Source organism: Gekko japonicus, unplaced genomic scaffold (genome assembly GCF_001447785.1).
Source record: "Gekko japonicus isolate JY-2015 unplaced genomic scaffold, Gekko_japonicus_V1.1 scaffold808, whole genome shotgun sequence".
Classification (NCBI taxonomy): domain Eukaryota; kingdom Metazoa; phylum Chordata; class Lepidosauria; order Squamata; family Gekkonidae; genus Gekko; species Gekko japonicus.
The window spans coordinates 337,854-363,687 of NW_015173697.1; the positions used below are offsets into that span (position 1 = coordinate 337,854).

Genomic DNA, 25,834 nt, shown 5'->3' on the forward strand with positions numbered 1-25,834 from the left:
TAAATTAGGTCACTGGACAACAATGTGGTATGTGAAGTTTTTTGTAACTAAAAGGTGATGCACATTGGAACAAAAAAATCCTGTTATAATAATATATAATACTGGTGATGTGAAGTTTGAAACGTAACATTTGTTGTAGGACTTCTAATGGAGAAGATTGTAATGTAAAGAATGAAGTGAGACACACATACTGTTTTTTCTCTCTGCTGAAGAACCTCTCTAGACCATACTGTTTTGCTCATATGGAGATGTGTTGTTCTGAGCACCTCAGGGTGATCTTGCTGGTACTTGGCCAGCACAACTCAGTGCATCTCAGGAGTACTATGTGCAAATGTCTTTGCCACATTCCTAAGTTACCTCCTCCATGTAGCGTTGTTGTATCTGGCTCAACGTTTGCCAGGAGCTTTCTTGGGGGCAGTAAGAGGTGAGAGGTGTGAGAGGGAGTTGGTTTGAGGAGGTGGTGATGTGCTGGACATTTCTTCAGGTTCATGAGGGAGGCATACATCAAAATGGCTCCTAGAAAGGTCCTTTACTATCTCCCCATGAATATTCATAAACTCAATTGCCATGCTGGCTGTTATGAGAAATGTCTGTTCAGGAGTCTTGAATTGCTGATTTTGGTAACTGTCCTCAACTGTCTGCAGTCTCTTTTAACTCTGTTTTTATCTTACAAAATTGAGATCCACAGCTGAGCAATCAGAGGGAAGTGGGTGCAATCAGGCAGGTTTTACCTCAGAAATCTGAGCTACACAGTTGACCAATTAAAGGGGGGAGGCAAGGAGGCAGCAGCCTGCCAGGCACATGGAAAACAATTGGGGGAACACATTTTGCCCCTTTTTTACCCCCTTAGGGGTCATGTTTCTCAGAAATCTCTTTGTAGTAGGGGTTGAAATCATGGTAGGAATGCACTCCCCTTATTTTGGGTTTCTTGGTGCGGGGGTTTGGCCTGGGCATTGATTTTTTGTGAGGACAGTGATGGTTCTCTCTTGGCTGGCACCCTTCCCGTTCCCTGTTGTTTACATCTATTTTGCCGTCCTCACCCCGTCCATGAAGTAGCTGGCAACAGGAGTTGGAATGAAGATTGGTTATTCGCCATCTGATTGCCTTTAATGTTGTACTAATGTTTTTAATTAATTTTATCTTGTTTTATCTCTGGTTGTACATCACCCAGAGCCCTGCAGTAGCAGGGTGGGGCAATTCATAAATATAACAAATAATAATAAATAATAATTTGGAAGGGTGCAGGGCATACCCTTTTTTATTTACATAAATACTTCTCATTTATGTTACATTTAAGAAGTGGGAGGCAACTATGTATTCAAAACAACATCCGAGCAATCACATATTAAGCAAGTTCATATGAACCAATTTTCTAGAACCCACATTGTTGGAAGTTAAATAACCTTATACAGAAAACCACTTTTCTACAAATTTGAGGTATATTTTCATAGAGGGTGGGAGTGTGTTTAATGCCATTGGGGAGGCTGGCTCAGCAGCATTGCTAAGATGTTTCTGCTTGGGCAGCCTCCCTGATGAAGTACTCAGCTCCTACACCTGACAGACACCCTCCTGTCTGGGTTTGGGGGGAGTGTGTCTAAAGGCACCAGGGAAGCTGGACCAGCAGTAGCACTAAGGTAATCCTGCTGAGCAAGTCTCCCCAACAGCTGTAAGCATCCCACCCCCCTCCTACACCTGACAGACAGATGCCTATCCAGTGTAGAAGGGGGAGGGGTATTGCAAGCCATTGTGAAGGCTGGGCCAGCAGGATCACTAAGGTGTTACTACTGGGGTGGCCTCCCTCATGGCTTTAAGCACCCTGCACCCACTGCTGCACCTGACAGACAGCCACCTGTCAGGTGTAGGAGGTGGGGGGGAGTGTGTTGGAAGCCATAGGAGGGTTGGGCCAGTAGCATTGCTGCACCTCACAGGTGGTTGTTGGCCATTCCTGATTTCCTCAAAAGTCATTAGCTCTCTGCAGTCTCCTGTAACTTTTTTTTACCTCAGAACACTGAGCTCTGCAGCTGACCAATCAGAGAGTGGGGGGTGCAAGGAGGCAGCAGCCTGGCAGCCACATAAGAAGCAATGGGGGGAGCACATTTTACCCCCCTTAGGGGCCAAATTTCTAAAAATCCCTTCTTAGTGAGCATCCACATCATGGTAGGAGCGCTCTCCCCGAATTTCGTGTTGCTAGATCCAAGGGTTTGGCCTGGGTGTTGATTTTATGGTGAGGGGACTGTCTTTTATATATATAGACTAGCCTGATACCCATGCTTTGCTAGAGTATTTAAGTTCTGTAAATCCAGTTATAATACTGATGATGTGAAGTCTGAAATGTGACATTTGTTGTAGGAATTCTAATGAAGAAAATTGTAGGTGCTAGGATCACCAGGCTGCTTGGTAAATTCATTCTGGAGCAGGCCACATAGAATAGAACTGTCCATTTAAGAAGCAGTCGTCTGTTAAGTCAACTCCTGCACCCTTCCATGAAAGTGATGGCCTCTCTACTTGTGTTCATGGATTGTTTTGCTTGAATGGAGACTGTGTTGTTCTGAGCACCTCAGGGTGATCTTGCTGGTACTTGGCCTGTGCAGCTCAGTGCACTGCAGGAGTACTATGTGAAAATGTCTTTGCTGCATTCCTAAGTTGCCTACTCCTTATAGCATTGGTGTATCTGGCTTGACGTGTGCCAGGAGCTATCTTGGGGGCAGTAAGAGGTGAGAGGTATGAGGAGGAGTTGGTGTGAGGGAGTGGTGATGTGGTGGACATTTCTTCAGGTTCCTGAGGGAGGCATGCATTGAAATGGCTCCTAGAAATGTCCTTTACTATCTCCCCATAAACATTCATACCTTGGCCCTGCTCCTACACCTGACAGAGACCAGCCTGTCTGGTGTTGGGGGAGATTGTACTTAAAGGCATTGGGGAGGCTGGGCCAGAAGTAGTGCTAAGGCAATCCTGCTGAGCAAACCTCCCCAGGAGCTATAAGCATCCCGCCTCCTCTCCTACTGTGGAGGCAAGACTGGCAGGATCACTAAGGCATTACTGCTGGGGGCAGGCTCCCTTATGGCTTTAAGCACCCTGCAACTGCTGCGACACCTGACAGGCAGCTGCCTGTCCAGTGTAGGATGCAGGAATGGTCCCGCGAAGAACTATACATCCCCCGCCGAATTAAGGTAAGTACTTGGGAGCCCTGGGACTAGACCAAATCGTGGAGGATAGTTGCATCAGTGGCAAGTAGCCATGGTGACTAAAGGGAACCTCTGCATTCAGAGGCAGCAAACCTCTAAAGACTAGTGCTAGGAGGCAGCATCAGGGAAGGCTTGGCCGCTGTGTCCTGTTTATTTGCCCTCCAGGGCAGTTATCTGGCCACTGTGAAGAACAGTATGCTGGGTTTGATGGACCACTAGTCTGATCCAGCAGGTCTCCTGTTATGTTCTCATGTGATCACAATGGTTGAAAATGGTATATTTTCCTGCAGAACATGTTCATTGTAAACTCTGCAACACCTCTAAGCCATTAGTCACCTGGGCTGTGGATCAAATCTGGGGGGGGGGAAAGCCACACATCTGTCTGTCTTTATGGTTTTGTAACGCCAATAGCCAGTGACAGAGCAAATATTATGGATAAAATTGTGAAACCTGGCCTGCTGTCAAACTTGGCATTTCAATATGTGTCTTGGGTTAGCCATGCTTTGGGGTGGTTACATTAGGACACTGATTTATTTCAGCGGTGGTGGCAAGAAACCTGAAGGAAAATAAATATATTATAGGAGGTACCTGCTGCCGTAGAGCTTTGTAGCTACAGCTGTGGTGCCTCAACTATGCTGATCATGCCGTTTATTTGGATGAGAAGTAATTGGTATGAGAATGAGCATACTTTAGCTTGTGGGTGTCCAGCACAACTGGTTGCCAACCTCCAAGTGGGAGGTGGAGTTCTCCTTGAATTGCAATTGATTTCCAGACTACTGAGATCAGTACCCCTGAAGAAAATGGCAGCTTCAGCAGGTGAATTATATGGCATAATACCCAATGAGCTCCTTCCCCATCCCAAGCCCCAGGCTCTAGCCTGAAATCTCCAGGAATTTCCTGGGCCACAGTTGGCAATCCCACCCACATACTAACTTGTCACTCTGCTAGGCATCCACAGAAGCACAATGTCTAGAAGGGCATCAGTCTTATTGGCCCTAAATTACTTGTTTCCAAAATTGGAATCAAAGTAATTTGTGTGTCTAGACTGTAGTTACAAAAAAAACCCCTGAATAATGTAATATATAACCAAAATATTGTTAAGTAGTTTCTCTGTCTGCATCAAAGGGCAGTTGGCTGCATACATTTTGAAAAGGGCATGCATCACTTCTGGGCTAAATAAAGGGAATCTTTGTATTTAAGTGTGTATTTGTGCTATGTCTCTATAGATATGGAGATAGATACAGCTATATTCTCAAAGTACAAACAGTCAGTAGAACTTTACTTCATTGAATGAAATTCACAAATATTTCTGAAGAAAGCATGCTTTCAAAAACTGCCTAACTACTAGGCTAATAAAGTGATGCTGAGAAAAACATTAACAATTATACATAGCTGTGATTGTTCACCAAGATATAAAGGTTGACGTCTTCTAACAAGACCATTATCTCTTTCATTTATTGAACTAGCTGCTGTCTCTGGCACATATATGATTAGCGGGTAATTTGTTCCTGTAGTGTAGATGTTCTGTGAATGAAGAAGTCTGTGGGCGTAACATCTCAAGCAGGGGAAAAGATAGAAGACATAATGCTGTCATTTTGTTAAGCAAGAATTGCAGAATGTTCATGTCCATTCTGGGCGCATGTTCGGACTTCTGGGTGGTCAAGCTACAGTATTGTAGCCTGGGTGACTCACTGCCATTTAAAATCTCTCATTTTATAAACCTCCCCCCATTTCAACCATCCCATGCAGCCTTTGTAAATATATGCCTAGGCAAGGGAGTGAGGAGGGAACTTTATTTTCCTCTTGTGTTCTTCATAATATAGCATACCTGAAGGATCAGTGTGAGCTTTACCAAAATGAGAGGGCTTTTCTTTCCTCATTTGAAGTACAGCCAACAGCTTGGTGCTAAGTTCATTTTGGTAGAAGTCACTTAGGGTGGAACTAATATTTGGTGGAAAACAGGATTTCCAAAGACGACAGGAGTGTAATACCTTTTATTGGGTCTGACCAAAATATCATAAAATAGAGGTGCAGTCTTCAGTGTTCCCTAGAACTTTCATCAAGCTATGGACAAGAAGTAGGGAAGTGATGGGGGAGAGAGAAAAGCTATTTCAGGGAACATTTGCAGACTCAGGTGCTGGGTACAAATCAGATTTCAAGATGTCCCAGAGACTTCTGGGATCAGGAAGCAAAACATAGAGTCATTCTCTGAGATGATAAAAACCACCAGTTAATCAAGAACTTATGTGTTCTGGATAGTGCTGAGGGGTTGATTCTGATATAATTCTGGTGTTTATATTTTCAAAGGGAAAGATTACATTTTTGTTTTCATCTCAGGAGTCTCTCTGAGGAGTATTCCGATTTCTACCAGGTCTGCACCACATGCCGTGAAATATCTTTTTAAGCCTCTCCCTCTTTTTTTTCTCTTTTGGTTGATGACCTCCAGGTAGAGTCTAGCAATTTCCTGGAATTTCAGTTGGTCTCCAGACTACAGAGATTAGTCCCCTTGGGGGAAATGCGAGCTTGGAGGGTGGACTCTTGTGCCCTGCAGCCCCCCCTCTCCAGGCTCCACATCCAAAATCTCCAGGAATTTCCCAATTCAGAGATGGCAACCCTACTTTCTGTGCTTCATCTTCCTGATGAAGAGTTTTGTGGGATCACAAAAGCTTGCGCCCTCCTTGCATTGTCAGCCCTTTCTCTGCCTTTGACTGCTATTTGAGGGTCTGAATTGGGCCTCTGTTCTCCATCCAGCTTTGTGAGGAGATTATTTTACCTCAGGGGTTCCATTTTGCATCATGGCAAGAATGGGACGTTCAGAGGACTGCCATCCTGTTTTTAGATAGTCTTGTTTTTAGATAGGCTATAAATTGTGATGTACTTTTAATATTTTGTACTGTTTTTATTGTTTTATTAGCTATATGCCTGTTAGCCGCCCTGAGCCTCCGTGGAGGGCGGGATAAAAATGTAAATAATTAATAAATAAATAAAAAATCCCTGTCTTTTATTACTCAGCATTATAGAGACAGTTATCGACTGAGCAGGACCCTGAATATCAGGCCCAGTAACCCCTCCTCTCCCACTTTGTGATTCAAGAGCTGTGAGGCACAAAGGCCATGTGCTTAGGGTTCCCAAGTACCTACCTATGATCCGGCAGGGGGCACATGCTTCCCCGCCAGAAAAGTCTTGCTTGGAACACAGGCACTGCACTATTCCGGCGCCCAGACATGACTTAGGCACGTAGCTGGGCGATGCTCTGGTAATGGGACTGGAAACTCAATGGTACCATCAAGTTTCCAGCCCCATTGCTAGAGCGTCGCCCGGCTACGTGCCTACATCACATCTGGGCGACAGAATAGTGCGACGCCTGTGTTTTCCCTGCGGGAATGGTCCCGCGAAGAACTATACATCCCCCGCTGAATTAAGGTAAGTACTTGGGAGTCCTGCATGTGCTACCTTTTTAAGTATCTCTCTAGGGATAGGAAAATGTCCTGCACTTGTGTACCTTATCATCAGTGATAGAAATCTGGGCTCAGGGAGCTGCTTTCCCTCTTTCCTGCAGGGCAAGGGTCTGGCCTATCAGGAGGTACAGCCTGGAGCCTGTCAAATTGGACTTCTCCATTCCATGGTTTAAATGTCTGGCCTGTCGAATTAAGACATTACAAGCATGACAGTAATTCACAGGTAGATGGGACAAGGACAAGTGAATAGCTCTTTTATTTGTGTCTCTCAGCCTATAATAACAGGGACTAGTGACTGGAAGATGGAAGGGCTTAAAGGCTCCCACCAGCCCAAAAGGATCCACTGGCAATTACGACAGCCCACATTTCTTGGCTGCCAAACCCCGGAAGAGACTCTTTTTTTTTTTTTTTAATAAAGATTTTATTAGCTCCCCTAAAAAGGGGAGGTATTTCGCTTAAAAGAAAAAAGGGAAAGGTAGACAGTGGGAGAAAGAGAAAGCTGAGTGATATATAAACTGGTAAATTAAACTGTTAGTAATGTCCAATTAATCTTCTTGGGCTTCTTCTGTGTGTTGTCAAACTTCTTTTCTTAGTCCGGTCTCATGTGATTCTCTGTTAGTATATTAGTAATGTTCCCTTGAGTTCTGTTAATTAAAAAAAAAATCTCTTCTGGATACAGTCAGAACCGCTTCTTTGCGCTTCTTTGCGTGTTGGGCACTTTTACTCGCTGACAAGGAGGGGTTTCCTCTGTTGCCTTCTACTTCCGGCTTGTTAAATTCTCCTTCGGGTTGCTGTTAACACACTCAGTTCATGCATTATAAATCCTCTTCCTTTCATGCCTTGGAGGTCCCCAGCTTTGAGAATGGTATTAATTTAATTTCGCTTTTATTTCCGCTCCCAAACTCTCTATTGGGTCCTTCTCGAAACTGTTGACGTATATAAGCGCTTGCCAGGCACTCCTCGCTGTCACAGTTCAAACTTTTCCGTTTTACAAAACTCCAGTCGGATTCACAGCCATAAACAGTCCAAAACACTAAACAGCCGGCTCTCACACACAAGCAAACGCCCAGACGGAAGTCCCTCCCTTCCTCCGCTCGTTTTTGCCCAGCTCCGACATCTTTTCTTTTTTGTTTACTTTTAGAAAGTTCTTAAAGTGTGCTCCAGAGAGACAAAACTTTTTCTCGCTTTAACTCAAATACATCAAGGGAAAACACCGCTGTTCGCTCAGTCCATTCCCCCCTCCTTTTCTTTTTCGCTTATGCAGTTAGAGGATTAACCTCCTCGCCTTTTTCGCTGGGTGGGGGGGGAGCGGTTTTAGATCTTTTTCTTTGCATTTTGACAACTCACAGTTAAGCCGATCTTTTCTTTTTCAACTTTTTCGGATGGTCGCTTTATCACTCGGTGACGTCCGGTGGCCCCGCTAAACCCCGTAAAAACGGGATCGCTCACGCAGCAAGGTCCAAAGGGGCAGGGCATGGCGGGAGCCTCGTCTCCAACCTCTCGGCTGAGAGAGAGACCCCCCCCTCGAGCGCCCTAAAGCGCCCCGGATCCGAGCTCCTCACATCCTGAGGTGCTCGTTCGGGTCTCCGCTCGTGCGGATTCCCTCCTCCACCGCGGGCGGGTGAGACGCCCCTCGGGAGCGACCCAAGGATGCGTCCGCCATTCGCGGGAGCCAGACCGGAAGCCCCCCGGAAGAGACTCTTTTCCCATTTCTCTTCCAGTAAGGAGGAACCAGGTTCCTTCTAGTGGGACAGGGAAGAAAGGAAAGGGAGGGAAATATTCCCTAGGATATTTTTACCGCTAGCATTCTCAGCTTAGTGGTTCCTGCTCTTCTGATGGGGGTTTAGACCTCTTTTCCACACATGCAGCAATGAGGTGGTAGAGCTGACCACCTCATTGCTGCAGGTGAGGAAAATTACAATTTTGCATGCTTCCTACAAGGTTCCTGCTTGTTGAAAACTTGTGCAATAGAGATAGACTAAAACCTTTCCCCTTGGGGGACAAGGTGGCTTTTAGGGGGTTAGTGTTCTTTTGTTTGTTTGTTTTAAACATTGGTGGCATTCTAAAAATGGAAGATCTCTCATACGAAGATTAATGTTAAGAATTCTGCTACCTCAGTTTACCATGTAATTCTCATGCATATAAAAACTAAGAGTAATTCCACTATAGGTTCTAAAACCTTGGTGACAGCATCTTCTTGTCCGACATGGGCATGCTGTGGCCATTTAAAAGCCTAAAACTGAAGATTTTTAAATGCTGTGAGGTGCCCCCCGGCACCCGTTTCAGTACAGAGCAGAATCAGGCCCTCACTGCATTTTGAATAGCCCATTTTAGTCTGTAAAATGGCAGCGGTATCCATATGTCAGACACAGGGATGCAGTCACTTCTAGTTTGGCTCTTAATGGATCTAGAAAGAGAATAAAAACCAGAAGCTTCCTTCTTTAGGTGTCTTTCAGTACCACCCTAAGCAGGTCTGCTCAGAATCCAACTGAAGTCTGCTCAATGGGGCTTACTTCCAGGAAACAAACTTGCACTGTTAGTCAACCATGAGCAAGTGATGTCACTTGGAACAGACCATCTTCGGGGTTGTCCTCCATATTGCCATCACATTCCAAACTTGGAACCTAAATTTTGTGTTTTGGGGTCTAATCAAGTATCCATTTGAGCCAGTTTATATGATGCTCATGCATTTGAACACACACACACAAAGCTGCCTTATACTGAATCAGGCCCTTGGTCCATCAAAGTCAGTATTGCCTACTCAGACTGGCAGCAGCTCTCCAGGGTCTCAGGTGGAAGTCTTTCATGTCACTTACTACCTAACCTGTGAATTGGAGATGCCAGGGATTGAACCTGGGACCTTCTGCATACCAAACAGATGCTCTGCCACTGAGTCATGGTCCTTCCCAAGAATTGTCCCAATTGAGCCAAGAACTGTCCCAATCCAGCTGCCAATGCATTCCTCAGTTCCGGTATGCCCTGTCCAAACATCTAGGATCCCCCCACACACAGCATGGCAATACAGCAAACCACATGACCTGCACCTCCAGCCACCTGCTCCTAATGAGCTCCAGGTCAGCCTTTGCTTGAATCACCCTTTCATAAGTCCATGATCGTTTCCACCCAAGTGGATCACCAATATGGGAAGGCAGAGGATCCCATCTCCCCTTGAACAGCAATGGGATGAGTCCATGCCACCTAAAGTCCCATCACCCCAACCACTCATCTGAGGGAAACTCACTGAGACACAGCTGTGAACTGAAGGGGCCCCTCGTGGCCCAGTGGGCCACACAAAAAACCATACTGTGGCTGCAAATGGTGACTCTTCGTCTCTCACCATGGCCAGCTGAATCTGGGAAGAAAACAGAACTAACAGCAGAACACCAATCCCTTATAGAGTATTAAGCGGACAAACATAAGACTGCGACCTCCAAACCCCCAGCCATTGAATGGCTGGAGTGGTATAGCCCGTAGCAGCTGCTGTGGAGGCTGCCTCAATCTGAAAAGAATGAGTCCCGAACCAAAACTGACCCAGACCCAAGGTGTCCAATGCCCTCCTGGTAACTGCCCAGAATTGGAACTTGATCATGGGGCTGGCATCCCTGTGGCGGAACAGTTTGCCCCCTTTTAAGCCCCTCACCGCCAATTATTACAGTAGACTCGTCCACTTCATTTGGTGTTCTCTCACTGACCCTCCTTCCTGTTTATGTGTTTAATTGTTTATATATTTTGCTTAAATGATGTTTTAATTATTTTATATGTATTTTTAGAAGCTTGTTTGAATGGTTTTCATTGTCACTTTGGGGACCTTAAGTTGGGGGGGGGCAACATAAAAATGTATCAAATCGACAGACCAGACAAAAGATAGTTGCTTTTTGACATCAGACCAGTTACCATGCAAGAGGAACCGACCTGGAACTCTCCAACAAAACCTTAGAAAAGTTGACTTCCAAATAAGTCCAGACTGACAAAGAGAAGTCTGGGTAAGTGCTGAAGATGCTAACTGTTCTTGTGGGATCAAAAAGCATTACAATTAGAATAAATTAGAATAAATACTTTTAGATCTTTTATTGCCTTTACTGTTTTTGCAACCAGAGTAATAAACAGCAAAGCCTTATCCCACAATAAACCTTGTTTCACAGGAAAACATGGAAGAATTTAAAGCTTGCTACCGCAAAAGTTGTCTCATGATTTTTCTGCATCTTTTTAAAATTTCTCCTCTTTTCTTTCTCTCCCCCTCCCTCCTCCTTCCCCTCCCACCAGTGTATGAATATATATGGATAGGTGAAATTACCTTATACAGAGTCAGACCAGTGGTCCACCTCTCCCAGTATTGTCTGCTGTGACTGGTGGTGGCTCTCCAGGTTCTCAAGCAAGGGTCTTTCTCAGCATTAATACCCGAGATACTTCAATTGGAGATTCTGAGGACTGAGTATGTGTTCAGAGGTTTGACACTGTACATATTTGATCCTAAATCAATTCTGAGGACTGAGTATGTGTTCAGAGGTTTGACACTGTACATATTTGATCCTAAATCAATTCTGAGGACTGAGTATGTGTTCAGAGGTTTGACACTGTACATATTTGATACTAAATCAATTCCAAGCAAGAGTGGTTTCAGACTTTACAGTACTGGATATTGGGGAGGGGGAAGCTCAAATAATTGTTGCAGTAGTTCTTGTGTAACATTTAAAACAGGAACTTGAAAGTCTTGTGTTTTCTTCAGGATAGATATAGGAGCCCTCACTTGGCCATTACTCTAAGCATAGCCTCTCTCCTAGCATGTTGTAATTTCCAGAAAAAAGTGTGCTTCCAAAACTAATGATATTAATTCTGGATATAGATTTTGGTGAAGACATGATTCTTGTTATCCCAATTGTTTTGGACTTCTCAGGGTCCTGAAAATTTGGGACCACTTTAGTAATTGCTATGTCACTCCCCCCCCCCCTAGCAGGAGGAAGGAGGGACAGAGGAAGAGAGAGGAAGCTGTTTCTACCAAACAACTGTTTGGCAGTGTATCTGTCCCTTTATTTCAGGAGCATCCAGTCCACAAACTAGTTGTTAGAATTAAACTTATTTTCTAGCATTTACCGTAATGTTACTAAAAACTTGGTCCCTTGCCCAGTTGAGCTAAACTGCTGAAGTATAAGCTGGTTTAGCCAAGTAGATCTGAATGGGACTAAATCAGCTTAAGGCAAAATACTACAGTTTAACTGCATTGTATATTAGACTGCAAATCGGATTACACCCAAAGAATCTGATTTAACTAATCTGTAGTCAGTGCTTCCAGTGTATGTAAACTGTAGTTTTATTAAGTGATTTGTCTTGATCTTAAACCAGTATTGGTCTTAAACCAGTAAATATAGAGACAAAATTAATTTGCTTGATACCTCTTTGCTGAACATAGGAAAGTGAAAAGTTGACTGATTTCCAAGGCAGGTTCTATGGTACTCATACAGAGATTTTTGTTTTCTGTTGTAGTCACAGAAGAGACCTGCTTGGCTTTGATCAAATGTATGTTAATTTATCCATTAAAGTAGCTTGTTTTCATTTTAATAAAACAAGTGATAATCCGTAACATTGTAAAATTAAATACTCCCATGGATAGATGTAATATACTAGGTACTATCTCAGTATCGATTTCTGTTTAAATTTAAAATTTGGTTCATTTTTTCAGCTCAGAAACATCTGTTATCTGGTTAAATGAGACACTTGAAACATTACAGGTTGCCTGAACAAAAATTCTGCCATGTATGACAATCATGATGTGCATGATGTAGAATGTGTGCATGATGTAGATTTTGTTGTTGTTGTTGGTAGCAGTGATACCTGGTCCATACCAGGTTGCAAAGAACTAGTTGTGTGAGTACAAGAGAACTTTAGATAATAATAATAATAATAATAATAATAATAATTAAAAAACCAACGACGACAACAACAACAACAACAACAAAATATTCTCACTGCACAGAAAATGGCTTTGAAAAGTGATGGGAATTTGGAAAACAATTTGTGGTATGGAAAGGAGTCAAAAATTCCAGTAGGCACTTGTCTAATCCATGAGTGATCCTGAGCAGGCCATCTAAACAAACACCCATGAAATGTGGGTGATGGCAATAGAATGACCTGTATGATTTGTCAGACTTTTGTAATAAGATAGCTGCAACACCTGGAACCACTCTTAATTGCAGTCTATGAGTGCTTGGTTGTGGACAGACTATCATAAAAGGGATTTGCCCACGTGTCGGAAAAGTTTCCATAATGCACTGTGGAAACATGCAAGCTCACAGCCACAAGAAATTTCTTGTTCTGATAGATTGCAGAATAATGTCAGCTGATCTTCTAAGTGGTGTTGAGTAGATATCTGAATTGAGAATTTAGAGAACTTTTTATGTGAGAGGGAAACAGACGGTGGGTGTTTCTAAAAATTCACGAGTCAACAAAGTGGCACAAGCAGGCAACGTGTGGGCTGCTAATGTTTCCTTAACATTTGCACTTCTTTGTTATTGTTGACAGGAGCAGAAGATGAAAATCCTTGCTTCAGGATTTCTGGTGTTATATTCCATTGTAGAGGGTTTCCAGCTGTAAGAGGGGAAAACCCTCTCCCAAAAGCCCATTACCACTAAAGAGCAAGCAGTATCTATTTGGTACATTTTTACCCTACCCTTTGTCCAAGGAGTTCAGGGTGTCATACATTTCCCCCCTTACATTTTTCCTTCACAAACCCTGAGAGGTAGGTAAGGCTAAGAGAGAGTAGCTGACCCAAGGTCACTTTGCTTCATGGCAGAGTAGGCATTTTAACTCTTGTCTCCGGGATCCTAGTTCAGTATTCTAACCACTATGCCAAACTAGCTCACTAAAGTAGAAATAGACCAATGTGGATTAGTAGCACAATAAAGCACAATAACAGGTGAAGATTTTCATAACTTTGCTAAAGGAGGGAAGAGTATTGTTGCAAGGAGATCACTTGTTTAGAGTCTCTCTGTGTGTGAGTGTGTGTTTTAAATAGGATGTGCATACAGCAAAGGAACCAATTGTCTAGACAGGCAGGAGGAGTTAATGATGGGTTAGGAATAACAGATTTTTAAAATCTGCTCCCAATCCATGGCAGCCAACAAAGTATAAATGGGTTTTTCTTCATATTGTAACATTTGTCTTATGAGGTGATCAAGAAATGGCAGCTAATATGGCTAATTCAGTACAAATGAGACACCCAGTTTTAATTTTTTTTACAGTGTCATTTTAAAATCATTTTGTCATTTAACAGTGTCCTTTTAACAGATGCACATATGCTCCTACAGGTCACACCCATTCACTGAGAGCTACGAAGATGTATTTTTCAAAACCTTCCACATGTCTGTTTCAGAGAAATCCCAGAACTATTTCTTAAAGATTCCCTTGCATGCTTTCTTGTTCCTGAAAAATAATTTTGAGCCTTCCCACATGAGAAATGGACCTTGTGCTAAAGACATTAGTAAAAATGAAGTGCAAGCCTGATCTGGGCTTCTAATACTATGATGCATTCCTACCATTGGAGAAGTGCCTACATGTGGCTGGATGACCATAAAGCATAACAGATTCTCGTCACCCTGTGCATATAGAGCTGCAGAGTTCGGTATACAAAGAGACAATGCTCCACAGATTTACAAAAAACCAAGAACTAATTGTTGTATCCTTTTGTAACTTTTACCAGCCCCGTAGTCGTGCACCCTTGGGTCAAGCAAGGAGGGTCAGTGAGCAGGGCCCCTGCCTCTCTTCCCACCTCGGCCTGTGTGGCACGGGGAGCTAGAGCACACTGCCAGGCAAGTTCTGCCTCCCAGCCAGTGGGCCGGCTGGGGCTGCTCCTGCACTTGCCATAGCTCTGGCCACCACCAGGTTGCTGCAGCTGCATTCCTGTTTAAAAAAAAGAGGCACACACCAAACTAACCCCAAGTGAGCAGCTTGCTCTGGAGGAGCCGGGGCAGCAGCAAGGAGATGACGGGGTCGCTGGCGGGTGAAGGAGGAAGGCAAGACAGCCATGCCACAGGCAGGTAAACACTGCATTTGCTTCCCCCTCCACCCTCCGATTTGGCTCATGGCTCTCGCTTGCCAATTTGGGCTAGGGGTGGAACGTGTGCTTCTTCCCCACCTGCTCTCACTTGCTCACTCCACTGGGCAGATGTCAGCCAGCCAGCCAGCTGCTCTCACCGCTTCCCTCCTGATCAGCAGACCAAGGCTACCTCCGCCTCCCTGAGGAGGAGGAGGGGGACTGGGAAATGAGGTGGCGGGGCAAATTCAGGAGGGAGCGTCGCCCCAAGGTCCCCCCCCCCCGGCTATGGGCCTAACTTTTGCAAGCACAAACAGCACAAGCTTTCATATTATTTGTACTAAGGCACCACTGAACTAAATGATGATTGGACTGGAGCGTGTATGTGTTCATGTCACAATCCATCTAAAATTAAGAACACTGAAGCCTCATTGATTTCAATTGTGGAGTTAAGCAAATGTTTAAAGCATTTTCACTGAAATCAATGAAAGCTGAACTGCTTAACTTTGGTTAGACCATATCCATATTGTTTAATATGCATAGTAAATGAAAAATTACAATTCAATGGACTGCATCAGCATACTGAAAATTTCTAATAAGGTATAAAGATGTAAAAAATGACCCCAGTGACTTAGTGATTCATTAACTCTAATTCACTTATTTCCATGATTTCTTTGAACTATATTGTGACTCATATTTTTTGCAAATAAGTAGACAAATTAAGCAGGTTTTTAATCTCCTTTCCCTTTACCTGACTGTAATATATGTCACAACTTTGTAACTTGATTTGACTAAAAGTTCAGGAGTCAGGAGCAGTCAGACACTAATGCTTCTCAGTGGAGCAACCTTCTCTATTTGCACTTGTGATATCTAAAATGTGTAGCATTAAAGAATCTTGTATTAATTAATTTGGCCCATGCCTGTCACTTCCTTTCTGCCCCCATCCCATCAATCTTTCTTCCCCTGTCACTCTCCTGGCCTCCCACCTACTTCCTCCCCAACCAACAGCAGCAGTGGCATAAGCCACTCTCCAGGAATCACAGTGGATTGCCCAAATACAGAGATCAGTTCCTCTTAGGATTGCCAGCTCCATGTTGGAAAATTCCTGGAGATTTGGGGGTGGAGACTTGGGGGGATGAGGTTTGAGCTTGGAAGTGACCTCAGCAGGCTATAATACCATATACACCATCCTTCAAAGCAGCCATTTTCTCCAAGGGGAACTGATCTCTATCATCTGGTGGTCAGTTGTAATTCCAGATCTCCAGCCCTCACCTGGAGGTTGGCAACATTCATTCCCCTGGAGGAAATGACTGCTTTGAGGCGGGGACTCTATGGCATTATATCTGTCTGACGTCTCTCCCTGCCTCAGTCCCCACCATCTCCAGGCTCCATCCCTCAAATATCCGGGAATTTCCCAACCTGGAGTTGGCATCCCGATCCTCCTTCCCAACCTACCTTTATCTGCCCCTCTGTCTTCAGCTTTCTGTCTACTTTCCCCCTGCAGCTTCTACTGAAATAAGTATCTGCACGCAGAGGGGACTGCTGAGAATTAGATATATAGATGAAAAAGAACAAAGCATGAGGCCAGATGGGCTGACAGCAATGTATTACAAACATTTTGAGGAAGTTTTAATGATACCATTACAAAAAGTTACAAATGAGATAAAAGAAGGAAAGACAATACCTCCGATGTGGCAAGAGGCTTATATAACAATATTTAAAGAGGGCAGCAATGCACTGCTGCTATAGTCATATAGATCTATTTCTCTACTGAATGTAGACTATAAAATCTTTGCCACAGTAATGGCAGAAAGACTAAGAAAATGTATACCAGATTTAATACACACTGTTCAAACAGGCTTTGTACCAAAGGGGTATACGTAAGATAATATGCAATACATAATAGATACAATTGAATTTGTGAACAAGAACAGAAAGCAGCATTTTTATTTCTGGATACAGAGAAAGCATTTGATAATTTAACATGGCCTTTTTTACTGAATGAACTTCAGAATACGGGCTGCGGCCCTGAATTCTGGAACTGGATGGAAGGTATATACATGAACCAACAAGCAAATATTTTAATAAATGGAAAATTAACAGAAGCAACTTCAATCAAAAAAGGAACACACCAGGGATGTTCCTTGTCACCCCTACTATTTATCCTAGTGATAGAGATTTCAGCTACAAAAAACAGACAGGACACAAGGAGCAAAGGAATAAAAGTGGATGATGTAAAATTTAAAATGAAAAGCTATACAAATGAAGTGGTTCTAACTGTCTTGGCTCCCCAAAAATTGTTACAATACGTAATGGAACATAGTGAAGATTCTGGACCCTTCTTAGGACACAAAATAAAGAGGAAGAAGACAAAATAATAACAAGATTCTTAACACAGCAGCAAGAAGTAGATATTATAAAGAGTATAGAATGTACAGTAGCCACCTATCCCATTAAATATCTGGGATTAAATGTAACTGCGTAAAACTGTAATCTTTTTAAAACAGTTATCAGAAGACTTGGAAATTGATACAAACAGATTTATCCAGATGAAAAAAATTAAAAATCTTGTGGCTGGGAAGAATTTCTGAAATCAAAATGAATGTACTGCCAAAACTATTTTTAATACTAAATGCTACTTATACATATAGAAGAAAGAATATTGATAGTGTGGCAAAGACAGATAAATTTATTGAGAATAGCAAGAAACCAAGAATAATCTTTAAAATATTAAAAGATGAGGAAGAAAGAAGAGGGTTAGCAGTTCCAAATATAAAGTTATATTACCAAGCGGCAGGCCTGGTTTGGATTAAGGATTGGATTAAAAGACCAAGACAAAGAATAGTAAAACCTGAATCAGCAGACCTAGATGAAGATTTACACAATTATTTATGGATTAAGAAATCAATTATAATGATCATAACACAAGAAAGGAGTCATATAGTTAGAGATGCACTTTTGAGAATATGGTTTACAAGCCAGAATTTATTGAGCCCTCCAAATTCTCTGTTTATGTCCCCAACATAAGTTTATCATGATAAGAACACAAGAAATAAATGTGATTTTTAATGTTTGGTAATTTGGTAAATGCTCCGGGGAAATTCAAGTTCTGGCAAGATATTAGAGATGAAGGAATCAACATTAAATGGTTGCCATATTATTGATCAGTTTCAAGACTAAAGGAGATTATCAACATGGAAGGTAGAGCTTTAAGAGAGGTGGCTGAGTTTGAACAGCTTATTATGAAACAAAAAGACAGTTTACTATGATGGGTATATAAATTATTACTTCAGCTAGAAGCAGAAGAAGAACAAGTGAAAAATGTATGATTAAATGGATGCAGAATTTTAGAAAGCAGAGACCTATGCATCAGTGGGAAAAGTTATGGGGGGGGGGAATTAAGTTTACAGCCAACCAGGCATTAAGGGAAAACTGGTACAAAATGTTTTTAGATGGCACATGACCCCAAAGAATATTGAGAAAATAGACAAAAACTACAAGAGAAAATGTTGGAAATGTCAAGACATAGATGAAACCTTTTACCATATGCAGTAGACTTGTAAAAAAGCAAAAAGATATTGGAATGAGTACATGGGAAAATGCAGAACATATTAACATTTAAATTCCCTATGGAAGCTAAGAATATGTTATTAGGTATACTGCCTAATAAATCACCAAAAAATTTGGAAACGATATTCAAATACATTAGTGACTAGAATTATCTACACAGCAAAATGGAAATTAGACATCTGTCTAAACTTAGAAGAATGGGAAAATAAACTTGCCCACTATGCTGTAATGGTGAAATTAACAACCTATGGAAGAAACAGATCAATTATGAAATCTGAGGAGAGTTGAAGTGTGTATTATACAAACAGGAGACAAATCTAGAATGAGAAGCAGTTTAAAAATTGTATATAATATTGCAGTGCACAGGCAAAATTAGAACAAGCTTTGAATATAGATGTACAAGAAAGTGGATTTTGAGCAGAAACATTTTTTATTTTCTTATTGTGAGATATATAATAGACTTTCCTTTGTACTTTGATATATTAAAAGTTATAGAAAGTATGTAGAAATGGCAAAATATGTAATATTGAATATGTAGTAATGATGAAACTAATAATGTAGTTGCAAAATAGATCAGTTGTGAAATTTGAAATTTAAAATGTTGAATATAGAAGTACTTCAACAGAAGTAAGGACCATTGCATTATAAAATTATAATAAAGAGGATGTTGAGGAGAAATATTTTCTGTTTTATACACTTTGTAATATATAATTATCTTTGATACATACAGTTGTATATATAATCCCTCTTCTCCCTTTTGTATCCCCTCTATACTATTACTTTGTTTTCTAAAATTAAAAAAAATTAAAAATAATAATGCTTGAAAGAAGTTGCTGCAAAACTATAATGACAAACTTTGCCATCTGGGAAATCTAAATAATTAGCAGCTGTTTCTTGGCCAACTTCCCATTTATACTGGTTTCGCAGAAAGCAGCAGTGCATGCAGTAAAAGATAGCAGAAATGTACTTATTCTAAAGTAGCGTTAACACCTTCAGCTTTTTCAATATATCTAAATGGGTTTAACTTATCTAGAGGTTATATTAAGTGATCCCAGATTCTTTTATTACTGCTTAAAGTAATCTGTGGTTTCTATGGGTTTTATTACTGTTGTTTTATTGCATTTTTATAGTATTTTATTTATATTGTAAGCCACCTGAATTCTGCAAGGGAGAAAGGTGGCTAATAAAGGTTTAAAATAAATAAATAAAATAAAGGGCAGCCGATCATTAGTAAAAGTAATCACTTAAATGAATTAGACTGTCGTCTTAAAAGACATCTTAAGTGAATTAGACTGTCATCTTAAAAATTGTATGTCCCTTGAGAATACTCGGAGACGTTTTAGCTTTTAGTGCTTGTGTGAGTGGCTGTACAGAAGGTTTTGCTTTGTACACGGTATGTTTTTTCTATTACCTGCTTGCTGAGGTTGTACAGCTTTTCTTTTAGCCACAAAAATTGTTTGACTAAGTTCTAGGGTTGGCAGCCCGCCTGGTCCATGGGGGGTTCCCCCACTTTTGCGGGCTCCTTCCCACCCACAGATGCCCCAAATGCAGTGTGATGACCTCACCTGGAAGTGATGTCATGATGTCGCATGGCAACACTCTAGTTTTTGGACAAAACTCTATGGTAAATTTGGGCCTGAAGATCCCCCCCCCACCAGGACGAAGGTAGGGCCCGGCAACCCTACAAAATTCACTGTAACCTTTCAGAAGTGTTGGGGGGGGAGGTTACCTGTATAATCATGTATGCAAGTCTCTATCTGTGTAATTATCAATATCTATTTATAACCAACATTATACACATCTATGTAGCATTTAAATCTCTAAATTGCAAATTACTTTTAGTGATCAGTTACCTGGAGTTCATGCTTGTTCCTTTGAACTGAGCTTAAAAAAAAAATCTCTCAGCCTTCAATGGTATTAGGGTTCAAAACCAAACATTACAACAATCCCCCTTTCCAAAAATTACTTGATATTATTCTCTAACATTTTCTCTTTCTCTTGCAGGAACTTTTTACACCAGAATGCAAATTTAAGGAGTCTGTTTTTGAAAACTATTATGTAATCTACTCATCGATGCTCTACAGACAACAAGAGTCAGGTAGGGCCTGGTTCCTGGGACTCAATAAAGAAGGACAAGTCATGAAAGGAAACAGAGTGAAGAAGACAAAACCAGCAGCTCATTTTCTACCGAAGCCATTGGAAGGTAAGATTTCTGTGGGAGAGCCAAATAGAATGAAGGCCCAAACTATTTTTTATATCAGGAGATCCATGATAGATTAGGGAGGTGCCATGGTTCAGGGGTAGAGCATCTTCTTAGCCAACAGAAAATCTTAGGTTCAATCCCCAGCACCTCCATTTTAAAAAGATCAGGTCGTAGGTGATGTGAAAGAGCTCTGCCTGAGACCCTAAGGAGTTGCTGCCAGTCAGGGGTCATTTCGTAGAAAAAGAGCTAGGGGGGACTCATTAGCATAACTCATTAGCATATGCCACACCCCCTGACATCACCGGAAGTGTGTCCTCCCCACAGCCGGCGGCGACCTCCAGCGGGCACCAGCAGGGAGCTCCAAGCCCCGCCCTCCTGCACCTCACCCGGGGGGATGGCGTCCCCCCACGTCCCCCCCCAATGACCCTGCCAGTCTGTAGAAAATCCTGACTGTGACGGACCAACAGTCTGACTCAGTATAAGGAAGCTTCATTTGTTACAGGTTATCTTCCATCTTTTTTTGGGGGGGGTTGCTATGAGATTAGGGCCCACTAACTTAATCCGGAAAGTGATGCAGGAATTTGGGGCCTTTAACTCTTTCTTGTATGCTGATGTCCTAATCTAAATTCCCATAGCTCAAGCTGCTAGTTGGTTTGCGGAAGAGCATGTGAGTTACAGCAGATGTGCTTACATTTTAAAATGAATTATGACTGATACACATGAAGTTTAGGTATTCCCCTTGAGAAGGCAAAAGGTCTTTCAAAGTTAAATCAAGAGTTGCTGATGTTTGACACTCATTAATCTCAAGATGACTCTGTATACAAAAAAATCCAGTTCAGAATCCAGCGCAGCAAAACTTTTAAATAAAATATCCAGGAGGCAATCTCATAATGTGAAATCCAAATGTCAGTTTCCCTAATTGAATCCTGTTCCTCAGTTTCAATATTTGGTCAAATTATTCTGTTGTACATGCCTTTTCCTGGAAATGTTTATATCACCAATGACATTAACAATTTCTTAGGGCAGGTTTTATCAGGTTATTTTTGTTAAATTTCAGTGTACATATTTGCAATATCATCAAAACCATGTTGTTGGACACGGATCATATTTGCCTCCTACAAGGCTTTGCTGATGCCAATATAAATTTTTACAACAAGAGCACACTGGGCAAGAGCAGTGCGGCAAGGAATGTGAGGGCCACAGGAGGAGATGTTAACTCAGCACAAGATAACTTAGATTTCAGCAGCAAGCCCTTGGCTTCACCTTCTGAAAGCCCCTTGGGTGTCCCTCTTAATTCACACCAAACATTTAAGCCAATTTGACACTTGTCACGGTTTCCTCCCTAGGAGGGAGAGTGCTGAGTGTTTTCTAAATGCAAACCTCCAACCCCTTCACAGGACTGCAACTTCCAGTGTTCCTTCCTTGGGAACTGTGATCTTTAACTTAAAAATTATTTGAGCTGAACTCCATCTGCCATAGAGGTATCCCTTTAGGCTGTGATAGACTGGCCTCATAAAAGCCCCCCACCAGCTACTGTGGAGCATTCGGTTGCCGAAGAAATAAATTGATATCTGATGCTGGGTTCCATCCAGATATTGAGCTGTTTGATTTCAGTGAGGATGTATGTTGTTATCTTTTCATATTATTGTCCAGCTCATTCTTCAAGCCTTTTTTCAAACAATTAGTTCCATTACAGATACACACACATGCGGGATCTACAAGGATGTTCACAGGACATCTTATTTTCCCCTCCCCCACTATTTCTTATTTAACATAAGAACATAAGAGAAGCCAATGTTGGATCAGGCCAATGGCCCATCTAGTCCAACACTCTGTCACACAGTGGCCAAAAATACCAGGTGCCATCAGGAGGTCCACCAGTGGGGCCAGGACACTAGAAGCCCCCCCACTGTTGCCCCCCCCCCAAGCACCAAGAATACAGAGCATCACTTGCCCCAGCCTGAGAGTTCCTATCTGTACCTTGTGGCTAATAGCCACTGATGGACTTCTGCTCCATATTTCCTTTTTGTGTTTCCCTGTCTTTAGCTTTCTCTCCTTCCGTCCCCCTGCAGCTAGGAATAGCCTGCTCCACTTGCACAGTGCCAACCTCCCAGTTATTTTTTAAATCTGATTTTTCTGAAAATATGGGGCTTTTCTCAGGTTTGTAGAAAGTTATGTCTTATCTGTCCATAGCCCCAGTTTCTGGATTGAAGTGTCCACAGATGGGGCCACTTTGAGAATTAACTATATTGATATGTATGTATGTATGTATGTATGTATGTATGTATTGATAAATCATACAGGTGAAGCATCAACAAAACAGGCAATTCAGAAAAGTAAAGGTGGGGGGAAATTCTGATTTCTCTATTTTGATTGTTGATGGTATTGGTGTTAGTTTTGTGGAGAGCTAGCAGTGTCTCAGAGGTTAAGATGCTGAGTTCCAGACTGGAAGATCAGTAGCTCGACTATTCAAGACCCGAGTGTGCCACTTGACGGAGTGAGCTTCCATCTCTGGCCCCAGTTCCTGCCCGCCTAGCAGTTCGAAAGCAAGAAATTGCAAGTAGATAAATAGTTACTGCTTTGGTGGGAAGGTAACAGCGTTCCGTGCACCTCGGCGTTTAGTCACGCCGGCCACATGATCATGGAGAAGTCTTTGGAAAGCACTGGCTCGTCAGCTTGGAAACGGAGATGAGCACTGCCCCCTAGAGTTGGATTCTACTAGCTTTCGAGCAAGGGAAACCTTTACCTAGTGCTCAATACTTAAAAGGTTTCTAAGTTAATTGTGTATTAAAGTATAATAGGTATTCCACGTATATCTATATCTGTATAGAAAATATGAACAGCAGTTCCATAGGACAGGTCAAAGTGTGACCAACTCTCCATCAACAAAAAGCCTCTCTTTTCAATGATCTCTGCTAGTTAGCAGGTTGTTCATTTGGAACCTTTCACCAATTAGGCTTGAAGGCAAATTTGGACCCAGACAGTGAGGAAGTTAGTTTGAAGCTGATCTCCCAGTGTGGTTGTTAATTGCAAGGGGCAACTGGACCAGGAAAAGTGTTACCTCCTATCAGGGTGTTGTTCTTGCTCAGTGTGTGCTGTTTAACATTGGTACATATTTATCAGGTTAAAATAATCTTATACTTAATGCTTGAAAAAAAGATCTTGTTAGTCTTAAAGTTGCCATGAGACTCATGATCATTTTTGCTGCAACAGACTATTTCAGCAACTACTCTGGATATAATCCAGTTGTCACTTGGCAGAACATTAATTGGCTTTGGGGGAACAATAAGGGGTGACAAGTCCCTGGGGGCAACTTGACTGATTCCTGATCTGGGATCTGTCTCTTTCTCAGGGCATTTAGGAACCACTTTAATAGACAACTAGGGTATTAGGATGAATCAAATTATGAATCTGAAGTTGGTTTCTGGTCCCCAGGTTCTTATTCAACAAACAGCTGGATAAGCAGCCTGAATAAGAAACTGGAGTTTATAAAACTCTACACCCTAAAATAAGCTTTGGCCTGCCCCAGTCATACACTTCCATGATCAGCAGACTGTCCCTTTTGAGATGCATGGTCTTGTTATCCCAAATGCATTTCTCCATCTTAGTGGCCCAAATCAGATTTTCCATACGTCACTATGGTTTTAAATCCATGTATTCTAAAATTTCAATAAAAAGTAGGTATGTTTTTATTAATCAGAGTCAGAAATAATACTGAAGATAGTATCTTTACAAATTACCGGACACGTTGAATTCCATTCAGTGGGTTGGATCCCATCGCCTTTTCTCCTCAGTCTTCCCAGTTGTGCTCCTTACTACAGCTTTCATCTCACATGGCTTTTGTCCATGCAGGTCTCAGGAACCACAGCATAGTCCTTTCAGATGGTCAAAGGAGTTGGGCTTCACCCAGAGGAAGCTAGCCTTGTGTCCCATTGTAGCTAACACAGAGGAACTGGATTAGACTGTTCTGGACATGACTCCCACTGGTTGTTTTGAAAGGCCTTGGTGATGTCTGCTTGGATTCTTAGTTTACGTCTCTAGATGTGGTAGATTTTTTTGTCACTCAGCATGAACATGGATTGTCTACTCTAGCACCCCAAACTATGCATGAGCTTAGTTTTGGGATGAGCTCATTAATTCCCTTGACTGGCAGGTAATAGGCCACAGCACACCCTTGCTATTTCTGCTGTTATGGTTTGAACAAATTTACAGCCAATCATTAACCAGGTTTCTCAGTACTAAGACCTAATGATTTCATCTGGGCTTACTTATAAGCAAGTTTGCTTTGGATTGCAGGTTCAGTCTGCAATTTCATGTATATCAGGGAAAAAATGGGCAAAGTAAAGAATTGTGAGTTTGTGGCAAAGACATAGATACCATTCAAAAATTCTTTAATTAAAACCAGCAGCCACAACTCGCAGTTAGATATACAAGAACTGCAGAGGCTAAAATGTTGAAAGGGGGGGATTGTATGAACTTTTGCTAGTATTTTTACTTACCCCCTCTTCTCTCTTTCTCATATAATTCTCTTCCCCTCTTCCTATTTAGTTGCCATGTATCGAGAACCATCTTTGCATGATGTTGGAGAAACAGTGCCAAAGGCTGGGGTGACTCCAAGTAAAAGCACAAGTGCATCGGCAATAATGAATGGAGGCAAACCAGTTAACAAGAGTAAGACGACATAGCCAGATCTGCATGGGTATCGTGACTTATTGAGCTCTCTAAGTACGGCTGAGCACTTTATCCTTGCAAGACTGTCTCACTCTGGCATCTGTGGATCAGCTGGAGACAAGCGAATGCTTGCTCTCTGCTCGCTCCAAACTAGGTTGTTGCAAGCGGATAAATCTCAACCCGTACGTCCTCCCACAGCAAAGAAGACACCTGGATAAACCAGCTGAACTCAGACCATGGAATGCCCTACCAGATATGGAATGCCTTTTTAATATCTTTTCTGTGACTGTGACACCTCATGTGAATGACATACTTCACAAGTACACTTGATATCCTGCCTGCTGACAGTTACCCATAATCCCCCCTTTCGAGTCCAGGAAACCCATGTGTTTTAAGTTCGATTTTGTAGCACACAAAATAATATCAAGTAATTTCTAGATAGATGCTGTAAACCTGTGCTATTATGGATTTTCTCTTCTTCCCCCTTTTTTACGAGGCTGTTCGCTCCGCTGTCTGTGTGACTCCTTTGCAGGGATTGTGTTTCTCTCAGATTTAAATGTTGCTGGTGGCTTAGTTTTGGAAAGGAAGAAAAAAGCAATCAGGGAATCAGGGGAGCCTTCAAAACCCTATTAGGAATTATACCTGTCAAAGAACAGATCATTGTCTCAAAGTTACCAATGAAGAGTCAATGTGACTTTTGTGCGCTCCTGAGGTTGGCATT

General features: G+C 42.1%; 1 protein-coding gene across 1 annotated transcript in view; it reads left to right on the top strand.

Annotated features, from left to right (window-relative positions):
* The window catches only part of FGF14 (fibroblast growth factor 14), a 147,119-nt gene extending 121,992 nt beyond the window's left edge, over positions 1–25,127 (top strand). Inside the window, exons 4-5 of the mRNA XM_015423199.1 lie at positions 20,244–20,442; positions 24,991–25,127. Of these exons, the coding sequence (XP_015278685.1) occupies positions 20,244–20,442; positions 24,991–25,127 (336 nt within the window). The remainder of the gene's footprint in view (positions 1–20,243; positions 20,443–24,990) is intronic.
* Positions 25,128–25,834: the final 707 nt, after the last annotated feature.